Consider the following 12,693-nt stretch of genomic DNA (forward strand, 5'->3'; position numbering starts at 1 on the left):
TTGGTGGGAAACAACCCTGTGCTCAGTAAGTTGTGTATAAACTGATGTAATATTGATCTTATTATACTTAACAAAGAGAAGTAAGTGTGTGTGTGTGTGTGTGTGTGTGTGTGTGTGTGTATAAATATATATATATATATATAAACAAAACAAAAGATGATAAATGCACTTGGACTGAAAGTTTCTGATGTAGTCCAGATTACGATATACAATATAAAAGCAGCTTTAGTGATCAATGTGGAATAGTCAGTTTAACCATACATTAAATTGATAGTAATAAAAGCAATGCAATGAGAGCTAATGGACCAAAGCAGCACAACAATGTCTGTTTCGATTACTAAATGCCTATTAATTGAGCATGTACCATAGATTTCATCTGCCTGACACCTTAAAAAACAACATAATCCTACAGTCTTTTTCTAACAAACCCACTCAGGACCAAATTACCACATTTGCATGTTTTCCACAACAGACAGTTTGGCATTATTAGATACATGTAGCGCTGAAAAATCGAGATAATATGCATGTCAAAATACTGTCACACAAAATATGATAATAAAAATGCACAAGTTGATAATGGATAATTAACTGACATAACTATTTTAAAACAAACTACAACTTAGAAACAAAATGTACAAATATCACAATTCTGTGCCTTATTAAAACCATATATTCCTCTTATTCCTTAAAAAAAATAAGAAGTCGCCTGACACTAACATTTCATTTCAGCTTCATTTCTGAGCCTGTGGTGACACATGTAAATTCAGCACAATAATCCATTTTAAAGATGACTGATAATCACCATGTTGATTTTAAAATTATACCCCAATTCAAATCATATGTAGCTTGGATTATTAGTGTCATTCACCATGGAATAGCACCTTTGAGCTTCATTAGAAGCTCAAAGTAAATAGATATGTACATCAAGTATGTGCATTCAACTTCTTTAGCACATATGTATATATATTCACACTTTTTATATACATTTTCATATGATGCATGCATTCACATCCATGCAAACAGTTAAGATATGAGAATGCCACAGTAATAATGCATGAGATTAAATCAAGATGACAAAAGTTGAAATTTAAAATACATTTGCTCAACTACCTTTACTAAATGAATATGGATCATTTATTCTGTACACGTGAATAAAAATTATTATAACACATAAGAAATGATCTAACAGTGATTAAACCCATCACAAAATCTGTTCTCAAATCACGCTCTTGCATGACTTTAAAATTGTGTTTTTTTAGCACTTAGGATTTCTAAACACAGCTACCGATTTACTCTTTTGGATTCGTGATTAATGTTAATAATGAGATGTTAATAAAGACATAACAGAGCTCAAACTGGCTGGCTAAAAAAAGAACTAGTGAGTCATAGTCTGCTCTTCTCTTAAGAAAATGGGCTACAATAAGCTCATATAATAGTAAAGTCAAAAACAGCTTTTAACATTAATATCACAATTGAACAAATATACCTGAGCCCAATGCGAGCCACTGTAGTGCACCATAGCACCAGCACAGATCTCCTGAACTTCATCACTTCTTTTGAACTGAACCAGACTACCTAAAAATATTCAAATTATCTCTTATCTGCCTACAATGTTTCACATGTAATCTCCAAATGATCAGATAAAATGTTACAAAATTTTCTTGAGTAACTTTAGTAAGGCTGGTGTCAACAAAAACGGTGTTCATTCTTCAGCATAGATGCCAAAAATATCCATCTAGATGCTTAAAAAGTCCAAGGATAAAAAACAAATATAAAAGTCACATGTTGGCATATCCTGCCACCATAACCCCATTGCTACACCATAAACTGGGTGTATCCCTCAGCACCTGTGACAATTACATCCATCCAGATCCTCATGGCTTCGGGAGAGGGAGCAACCATGTAGTAGACCCTGTCATGAGTCTTAACACTGAAGGTCAGGGACGGGTTTGGACTCTGAGGGAGGTAAAGAAGAGGACTTTAGGATGAGTGAAAAGGAAGGGAAAGGAAAGTGATGAGGATGAAACAAGAATAAAAGGAAAAGAAAAAGAGCAAGATAGGGAATGAAGAAAATTAGTGTGAGAGAAAAAAGATGGAGACAGAAGAACTTACAAGTGAGGATATTCAATGAAGAGATAATAAATCATACTTTTCAAGACAGGAGTTATTTGCATGCATCACTTTTGTAGTAACATAGAGTAAATACAAAAGGTTGTAAACACATACCTTATGTGCATTCTTCAAGTGATCATAATAAACTTCTTCAATAGCTTGGAAGTAGATGACTCCTTTCAGCTTGACTTCATGTTTGTCTGAGGTAGATATAAATTAAATGTATAAATGTGCACAAATCCGCTTCAGCATGTTCAGTTTTATTTATGTTTTAAATGTATGTAAAGCACAGGAAATACAAAATAGATGTGAATTAATGCTATAATTACATTCAACTTACAGTGTTTTCAAAAAGTATTCAGACTTGTGTTTTAGTTTTATATCTTTTTTAGTTTTGTAAATGTATTAAAAAAAAAAAATCAAGATCTGAAATCTCTTTTTTTTTAAAAATCTGCAAAAAAATTCCGAAAAAAAATGTTTTCACTTTGACATTATGATGTGTGACAATTATGCGAGTATGTGCACCTATGTATGTGGATGCTCTGTCCACATACACTCTGTTGTCAGTGCATTTGTATCACTACAATTGTGTCTTGTGGTTGCAAGTGTGTGTGCATCTTTTGTCCTACCTGCATAGTAGGAGAGTGTGCGTCTGTTGCGGTCAAAGACAAACCAGCGTTTCTTCCAGGTTTTGATTTTGCCTCCCATCTTGACCAAATAGCCTCGACAAGTCTTTTCAGAGATGGACAAGTGGAAACATGTGTCTGCGCTGTGGCCTGCCGACTCAATGTGAGCTCGCAGGTCAAAATCGTCCTTTCTCACTGGCAAGTACCGTGTCAATGGCCGGGACTGGGTGGAAAAGTGAATGGGGTCCATTGAAAAGGAAAGGGAATTGGTTCAAGTAACGGCCAATCATGCGTTTCTCATCTGTTTTAGTGTTTATATCATTCATACAAATCATGAAGATGTATACAATATATATATATATATATATATATATAGATATATATATAGATATATATAGATATAGATATATATCTATATATAGATAGAAAGTAAATGTACAAAAGTTAGCTACAGAAACAAAAGAGCAAAAGGTAAAGTCTCTAAAAGGTGATATCAAGTTCCAAATTATCTTTAGGTAAAAAGTACAGCAGTAAAAATCTCATTGGTTGCAGTAAGGGTCATACAATATATATATATTGAATAATTACATACTGACAAACACTGCTGCTGTTTTCCAGTCCGAAATTAACATTTCCCAGTGGAGCACAAATCTTTTATGGTCATGTCCTGTTTATCTTTCTCACCTGTGCCCTTTGTTTCTCTCGCAGTTTAACCTCACGGTCAATTAGTTTTTGGCGTCTGCTCGTCTCCTCCTGTAGCCTTTTCTCCAGATCCTCCCTTCTTCTCTTCTCCTCCTCCAGTGCCTGCTTTCGCATGTCCATCTCTCGCTCCTGAACAATAATTAAATTGTCTTTATGTTTGGGATTTATCACCAAGCAAATTTAATAATTTTGCAAGTAAAGGAAACACAGCCTACTGATTCATATTGGCTTTACATATTTGACCCGTTTACCATTAACAAACTAAAATAGGGAAAACAAAGGATGAAATGATTGTGATTTCTTATAGTAACCTTGTGTTCAAGAAGACGGTTCTTCTCTGCCTGAGCCTCCCTCAGCAGACGCTCCATCTCTTCTAGCTTGGCTACATTTGATGTACTGGCGCTGCAGCACACAAACACAAACAACAAACATCAGAAGAAAAGTGGGCAAACTTTTTTTTCCTGTACTGTCAGCCACTTTTTCATACAGTCATAGAAAAACAAAAACCCAATCAACTTTAATGAAGCTGAACATTAAATGCATTGAAAATGTGATGAAACAGAGCAGCTGCCATAAAAACCTGCTACATCAGCAATAAACATGACAAACTGAATCCATTCTGACTTTTCCATGTTGTTTTCATATGTAACATTTTCTGAGAATCTCTGGGTCAGTCCATCTACCTTTCCCCTCTCTGTCTCTTCATAAGTCTTTCTGACTCTTTGCTGTACCACTGTATCTTCAGCTTACACCAGCATGCCTCCTCTAGCTTCAGGTCTCCCGGGCTGCAGATTGATCTACGACATGATTTCTTGACCGACACCACAGGAAAGGGATTTGTGTGTATTTTTGTCATGTTAAACAGTATTTTCTCCTGCTCATTGTCTTGCTCAATTTCTCTCTCTCCCCCTCTGACATGCAAGCACACAGAAATTCTCTCTTATCAGTAGCCAGAAGGAAATGGGTACCCCGTCTTGATCATATCACAACATTGTTAAGATGAATGCTTGACATTAGACTCAGTCTAAACAAATCAGGAAGAGAGGGAGATAGGGAGGAGAGAACTAGGGGATCAGAAGTAACAGAAAACAGAAAAAGGGGATTTGGAGGGAGATCATCAAAACATTAAGAAAAGACGAAAGCAAGTGGAGAAATGAAAATTCTTTTCCACTCTCTAGTAATTTTTCATATTGAGTTCCAACTTTTTCCTATTTGATGTCAAATCAACACCACAGCTCTCACTCTACATTCTTAGTTTAAACTGAATACCACCAATTACATACTAGTAGATTTTGGATGTGAATATCACCTTAAATTTGTTGACTGTGAAATACTTTTACTGATAGTTAACAACACTTTCATCATAAAAACTACTTAGGCAGAGATAAATATCAGCATGCCATCCAGCTTAAGAAATACTATGGAAAGACTTAATTAAATCAGTACTTTTGACTACTTATCTGCAATATTCTAGTCTAGTTTAGTCTCCCTGTTTTCTTATTATTATTATTGTGTTAGTGTTATTACTCACAAACATTAATCCAAAATGCTACAACATCATTGTAACATCCATACTTTCCTCTCTTCCTCCCATTCCCTTACGATTCTTACCTCAGTCGATGAGAGGGAAATGCACTCATAGTCATTGTAGACTAGCCCAGTTCAAACCTTTTTATTAAAGTCTTTGGTTACTTGAGAAGAATTTTGTTTATCTAGCTCCAACACTTGTATCTCCAGAAAAAAGGGACACAACACTGACAATGACAAGAAATCCAGTTCTATCATGAAACTACTTCTTTCATCCAGCATTGATCCAGGCTCCACCACACATCTTCCAATCCAGTCTAAGATGGTACAACACAATCCAAGGCAGCCTGTTACAGGAAAACTTACAATGCAGAGAGATCAATCTGCAAATGGTTTAGGACTGTGTAAAATCTATCTGCAGAAACAAGACCATACCATTCAGAGAAACAAGAGAAGGGGAGACAAAAGACAGATGCAACCACTGTAAAAAGGAGAGAAGGAAAGCAAGCACACATGGTTTTGGTCCATACGGGGAGCTGAACCCCCAAATGTACCTCCACACTAATACTGGTTCGCTCAGTTCGTCTGAACCTGAGGGGGTTGACTGAACCACGCACGCATGCACACACACACACACACACACACACACACACACACACACACACACACACACACACAACTTCAAGTTTTCTCTCTTCCGTAACCTGACCCCAAGAACACTAATCAAGAGTTCCTCTTGACTCATAACACACACAGACACACACAGACACACACACATACACACACACACACTTCTACACATCCTAGTAGGCACCATGAAAGGCGGGAAAGCACTCCACACAATTTTTACATTAACTCACTTTCTACTCTTCCTGCTCTTTCCTGCTGGCCATCCCCTTTCTAGAGTCAATGTTTCACATTATGAACACTAAGGGACATTTATTATATCTGTCTCATGTTATATTTCAACCTTTTTGTCAGACAGTTTTCTCACAGCTCTGATTCAAATCACTTGAAAGTTTAAAGGTTATGTTCACCAGCACATACTTGACAATGGACATATTCAGGTTAAACAAATTCTACAGATAGAATTATAAATACACACTACTAACAAGTTTTTTTGTGTGTGTTACTTTAGTTAATATCCACAGTAATACATGTGTGAACACATGCCGGCGACACTTGCCTGGAGATATTGTCAGGAGAGCAAGCAGAGATGCTAGTTTCAATGGAGTCAGTACTATCCACACTCATTGTGTCAAAGGCCTGGTTGTCACGGTACCCAAAGGCATCGAGGTAGACGTTGGTCTGGGAAGCTGCTCGTGAGCCAGGCTGACCTGTAAACACACACACACACACACACACACACACACACAGAAAACAAAAAGAAGTTAAGTAGCAACAAATGTTAGTTACTCGTATGCACACACACGTGCTGTACCTGTTTGCGTCATGTCCTCTGGGACAACAGTGTGCCCAGACAGCTTCAATTTTGGATCACAATGCCCCGCCACTGTGAAACACACTCCAAGACATTCAGTGAGAAATGTATCCACACCTTAATGGTGTAAGTACCGTGTCTTAACAGTAGGGCAAACAAGTAGATGAAGGAAAAAGGCTTCTAAAAGTAATTCAGTCAGCCCAAAGATGTCTGGGAAGAAAATGAGACATCTTCAGAGCTACCAAGAATGATGACAAAATTACAGTCCAGATACTTGGACAAGAGACTAACTGAGCCTGTGGGTACAGGAAGAAACACACAAAAAACCTGATACCATCTGCCCCATGCAGCCGACCCACCCATCTGATGAGCCGGATCAAGGGACCAAAGGGAATGAGGGACATAATACATGTGAAAGTATCAGGAGAAAAACAGCTGCATGATTACAACACAAGGCACACAATATTCTAAAAACATCACAGAGTACTAAATTGTTTTCTGGATATTTGTCTCGTAAAAGTGCAGTGATTAAACTGTCATCTATAAAAGATTAGAAGTGGTTGATGCTTGTGGCTAATCTGCACATAACTACATTTTCACTATAATTCAAAAGACCATATATACACACATCAAACTTGACATGGAAAAAAGGCACAGCTTCCTTGAGGTAACAGATCATCCTTCATCTTTCAACAGTAAAATGTGGGTTCAAAACCACATTTCAGCGCACATCTAAACAAAGCAAAAGGATTATACTCTGTGGTGAGTGAACAGCAGGTTTTAAAATGATGGGAAATACCTGGTTGACATTGGTGGTAGGAAGTGGATTTATATCGACTTCCAAGTGTCTTTTTTGTAACGGTTAATTGTGAATGCATATAAAACACTTCTACCGGCACATAGAGAAAATGTTCTTTAAGCCTCCACTGAATAATCACACACAAACATATACAGTACTCTATGTCCCTTGATGGGGCAGCCTGCATTCCTCCACTATCTTCACCAACAGATAAACAAATGACAAACGGTGTAATCTGACAAAACACAATGGAGGTGCACACCCACATACACAAAACCTCTAACAGGGATATTGTTACCATATAAGGCATATTCTCATGTTGCAACCCAGAGTTGTGTTTGTTTATGCAAGAGAAAGAGACACAAATAACTGAGAAAACCTACATATGAAGAGAATCCTTGTAGTTGAAGCTACATGTATTGCCTCTGCCTACATGCTCTCTCTTTATTCCTATTTTTGGTTTCTACGCAAGAGTGTTTGTGGATGTGTGAGCTGATGGGTGTTGTGCAAGTGATGTGTGTTGCTTGCACCTTTATGCAAACGTCGAGATTCAGTTTCCTTGTTGGATAATGAGAGAATTCTTGGAAGAATGCTGCCACAACTTGTGCTCTGTACCAGGGGCTGATGGGACTAGGAAAACCAAGAAGAGACAAAACATTTTACTTATATTCAAAAAACCAATTATAGCTTTATGTAATATGTAATAATAAACAATACAATTATATGTCAGATTTGAGAAAATTAGTGCCACATAGACCAAAGGAATGGCAAAAAAAATAAGTGTATTATTTATGCAGCAATGTTCAAGTACGTGTGCGTGTACCTTAGTAGGGAAACTGCGTCCGAGTGTTGCGCACGTGAACTGGCGGGTCATGGTGGGAGTGGCTTTCTTCCTGGGTAAAGTGTCACTTAAATGGGAGCCACTATCTTTCTCAGACCTCTTCCTCTCCTCCAGCAAACGGAAATGCTGATCGCACACAGAGACACAACAGAGGGAAGAGATGAAGAGTTAAATTACCAATTATTCATCATTACCATTCATATCAATCAAAATCAATGATCAATATTATCCAATTTCATTTTACTTCATTGTCCTACTTTTTTTAGTGTCCCTATGTGCGGGTTGTTACTTTGGTGACATCTGGTGGTAGTGTAAAAACAAACAAAAAAACTGCATGCTGAAAATTAAAGCCATATTACATATATATATTTTTATTTTGATTGATTATCCATGTCAATAAATACAAATTTATTCACATGGCTTATTCACATTATTTTTTATTTACAATTCACATTACCTGCCTGTGATGATGATGGTGTTTGACAGGAAGAGGAGGTGGGGGAAAATCAGGGAGGGGAGAGGGGTCTCGATATGACACCATGTTCTCTGGCCAATGCACAAAGGGTGTTTTGGGGAGGGGTCGGGGATTTAGATGGGAGGAGGAAGAAAAGGAGGAAGAGGAGCTACAGTCAGCAGGTGAGGAAGAATAATATAGCTTTGAAAAGAAGAGAGGAACATGTCAGAAAACTGAAATAGTGCAGAAGAAGAAGGAAAATTGAGGAAAATAACACTAATTCACACCTACACACTTTGCATCATCCGTGTCTATGTGCTAAACTAATCACACAAGCCCTTCACACCACTACACACACCTCATCCTCCAGTGGTTTGGGGTTGTTGTCCTCATGGGAGGGGTATGCCTCAGACTCAGGGGAGGCATTGGCCAGAGCAGGGGCAGGGGTGGGTTTTTGGTCTCCTCTAAGCTGTGAGTAAAGCTCATTGATTTCACTGACTGTGACATAGCCCTGGAAAGTATCATAGAGAAATGGGGAAGAGAGAAGGGGTGAGGCATAGCATGAAGTGAGTCAGCCATATTAATATGTTATGGTAAATTAGTTGTTGGAATGATGCAGACTTTAATGGCAAATAGAGCAAAAAGTCTCATCACTTAGAAACAAGTTACTTAGCCAGACACAGCACTGTTAACAATGACTGAGTGGAGTACACAAGACAATAAACATTCTTACAAGCTTCCCTCAATATTAATATATGAGCATACACTGTACATAGAATTAATGAAATAAATCTCTCCTGTAACTTTGTCTCATCATGCATTAAAGGGGTGGTCAGTTAGAGCCCAACAAGAAACCAAAAGGGGACAAAGAAGCAACTAGAATGAGAGGAGGAACAGATGGGGAGTAGAGATGTCCTGAGCCGATCTTAAGGATCGGGATCAGGCACGATCCGGGCACATTTTGATGGATTGGTATCAGTTAAAATAATGCAGATCAAAATCTGATCTTGTTTCAGCTCCTCTCCTCTAAGATAACCGGGCTCAACAGTGGTGCATCCCACTGTATAAGCCATAAAGTAGGCTATTTAATCAGCATTCAAGTAGTGTAATATAAGTGTGGGATCGGACTTGGTCTCAACAGATAACCAATGGGACAGGGTTTGGATCATGATCAAGGCATAGGAACAAAGATATGTTTAAACAGACAGTTTAGACGAAGAGGAAAACAGAAAGGGATAAATTAGTAAAAAAAAAAAAGAAAAAAAAAAGACAAAAGTACCTTAGGATTCATGAGAAAAATAGAGGAAAGGATTGATGAGAAGGTGTTCGAGTTGATTAGAAGAAGAAAAATTGTGGCAGTTGATTTGTCATGGCAACATTCGCTAAAAGACTGACACACAACAGCCAAAAAAGGCTGTATCCTTGCAAGCAGAGAAGGAAATCCTAGCCATTAAAAATAAGGTAGGTCCATGTCCACTTTAGGAATCATAAAAAGTTCAAAGAAGAGGCTAGTCATTAGTTCTCTTGTGATACAGCTCAATTAAACCTACCTCTCTTAGTGTGAAACCCCGGCCACCAGTGAGGTCAGCATGTTTTCCTTCTAGTGTGGAAAGGTTTTCTCTCTCCTAAAAGACGGAAAAAGAAACAAAAGATAGTAAAAAGTAAAAAAAAACATTGTTAAAAATAATATTAACCATTTGTTGATGGGTTTTTATGATCATTCACATACAGAAGCAAAGAATGTCACGTGCATACACATGCAAACATCAATATCCCAGTACCCTTTGCAGCATTGATTCAAGGTTGCTCCTCTCCTTCAAAAAGCTCTCCTTCTCTCGCTGAGCCTGCTGGATAATCTGTGCTGCCTGCTTCTTCAGTGTTAACATTCGCTCCTGAAAGAAAAGGAAACATGTTTCTAGCTCACTTATAGAGCACGTCATTAACATTAGCTAAACCAAATGGGTTTACATGCTTTCAGACCATTTCTGTCATTTAAACTTTTTTTTATACTTTACTTCCATATTGTAATATTTACATTTGCATTTTTATAATGTTTTTTTTTTTCTTAAATAATTTTTCACTTTAAAAGAAAAAGAATTCTGTAAGAAATAAATAAATCCATTTACTCCGCTGTCTTGTAAATTCTGTCCCTTGATTGGTAGAGTAGGTTTTAACCAGTTCCTTGTTATATGTTCAGCAGCTGAAATTCTAAGTGTTCCTTTAAAGTATCTACCAGTACCGGTCTATTTCTAGAGTGAGCTTAGATGGGCATACAGTATGTCTAAAATAATACATTTTAGTTCAGGTTGTTGTTTAACTTGAAATATTTTCATCATAGTAACGCCAGAATGTGGTGATCTCAAAGATTTTCATTTAAACTAATGTCCTTTAAGTAACCATCTATTGCATAAGGTTTTATGAACTGGGTGTCTGATATGATATGATATGTGTGGTTCAAGTGTAGTTCAAAACTAAACCTGGAATTACCATGTATCGCCATAGGTGTCGCCAAAGACCATGAGATTGCAGTATTAGGCAGTAAAAGAAAACACATTAATGATTCGCATTCTTTTCACAACATCTTCTCCAACAGTCCAATTGAATTGTTATTGTAAATTTTGACTCTGTTTTTGGTTTAATTTATTTATATATTTTATCAATATTTTATTATTTATATATGTCTTTATTACAAGTTTTAATCATGAATAATTTAGATGTTGTTGCCTTTGGTTGCCTTCTCTTTTTTGAAAATGTATTATATAATCTCCGATTTGTACAGATGTTATCTTATCTATCTATTTCATATTTTCTATGAATTTGTTTCCAGTTATATGAAGTAGCAATGACTAAACTTAAATCAGTGGTTCAAATATGGTGTGTTTCACCACAAACCAAGTAAAATTTGAAGAGGCTGCACATACATAGAAACACGATATTTACTTTTTTTTTTTAATGGATTTGAACACTGGATTTAAATCTAAATATAGCATTGTCATATTATACTGCATACAGTTTTTGCCAAGGTTTGTAAAAAAAAAAACACACACACAAAGAGACAGTGGTTACCTTGCGAGTCACTGTGCTGCGCTGGTAATCTGCAATCTCCCGCAGAAGCTGCTGGGTATGGGTTTCCTTCTCCTCGTCCTGCCTGCTCTCTCTCTCCAGCTGCTGAAATTCCAGGTCTTCAAAACGTTTTGTCTCTGCCTCAAGCACCTCACAGTCCTGACAGACACACACAAATACACAGGTAAACTGGCAAGACAAAAGAATGCATGTAAACAGGACAAACACAACCACACACCTCAATAGTACAGAGTATGCAAGTGTTCATAAACAACCTCACACATAGAAACCTGAACCTTTATTTGAAAATTATCGTAAAAAGTTTGTAATGATTATAACTTCCCCTTATATGGTTATCTATGAGTTGATGTTCCAACTGCTCAGAGACAAACAGAAATATGCAAACAATCGTGTATTGACAAGCACTTCCTCATCCCTCAGTGCACGGACACAGACGGAGCAAACCAGGCTCACAGTTTGTTTCATCTTAACAATCAAGTCATGAAACTGTGTATGCAACATGCAACGAGCATTTCCCCAAAATACAGATCAATGCATGAAAAGTTAAGAAATATTTTGCCTATTTTTGCCTTTATAGTGATAGTAACAGTGGAGAAACAGGTAAGGCAGGGGACAGAGACAGGGGATGACATGCAGCAAAGGGCCCAGGCTAGATTTGAACCTGGGTTCCTCCTGCAAGGATTCAGCTTTAAGACATGGAATTGCTTTAATCAGGTGAGCTACTGGTGCGCCCAAAAATCTTTTCGAACAACATACATACAACAAAACAGGGTGATGCCTTAGACCCTATGTCCAAATGTCAATGTATTTTTGTAAGAGCCAAACAGGTCTTATGAATCTAAAGAGTTAGACAGTGAGAAGAGAACATGAACCACATAAAGATCAAAGGTGTACAAGGGGAAGAGAGCAAGTTAACAGAGGAAAGAAAATGTGTGCATGTCCACATGCAAGTTCAAGTATGCAAGCATCACATGTCCCTTTCTATTCATGTGTGAGACTCTTCATGCAAACACTATATATCATTATTGTATGTTTGAGTGTGTGTGTGTGTGTGTATAAATATACACATATATACATATATATATATATATATATACACATATATAC

The 12,693-nt window shown here is 37.3% G+C and overlaps 1 protein-coding gene across 3 annotated transcripts in view; it reads right to left on the reverse strand.

The window, feature by feature from the left end:
• Nucleotides 1-361: 361 nt before the first annotated feature.
• LOC111237274 (pleckstrin homology-like domain family B member 2) overlaps nt 362-12,693 on the reverse strand; it is a 42,574-nt gene continuing 30,242 nt past the window's right edge. For 2 of the 3 annotated variants that reach the window (XM_022766308.1, XM_022766306.1), the window contains 12 exons: nt 11,569-11,724; nt 10,284-10,394; nt 10,053-10,127; nt 8,861-9,013; nt 8,031-8,174; nt 7,738-7,837; nt 6,154-6,304; nt 3,752-3,842; nt 3,423-3,569; nt 2,742-2,961; nt 2,227-2,312; nt 362-1,956 (listed from right to left, as the gene is read on the reverse strand). In XM_022766308.1, the coding sequence (XP_022622029.1) occupies nt 1,816-1,956; nt 2,227-2,312; nt 2,742-2,961; nt 3,423-3,569; nt 3,752-3,842; nt 6,154-6,304; nt 7,738-7,837; nt 8,031-8,174; nt 8,861-9,013; nt 10,053-10,127; nt 10,284-10,394; nt 11,569-11,724 (1,575 nt within the window). In that variant the 3' untranslated portion in view covers nt 362-1,815. The remainder of the gene's footprint in view (nt 1,957-2,226; nt 2,313-2,741; nt 2,962-3,422; nt 3,570-3,751; nt 3,843-6,153; nt 6,305-7,737; nt 7,838-8,030; nt 8,175-8,860; nt 9,014-10,052; nt 10,128-10,283; nt 10,395-11,568; nt 11,725-12,693) is intronic. The other variant, XM_022766307.1, reaches the window with a different exon arrangement.

This window comes from Seriola dumerili, unplaced genomic scaffold (assembly GCF_002260705.1).
Source record: "Seriola dumerili isolate Sdu_G_001 unplaced genomic scaffold, Sdu_1.0 BDQW01000822.1, whole genome shotgun sequence".
NCBI lineage: Eukaryota > Metazoa > Chordata > Actinopteri > Carangiformes > Carangidae > Seriola > Seriola dumerili.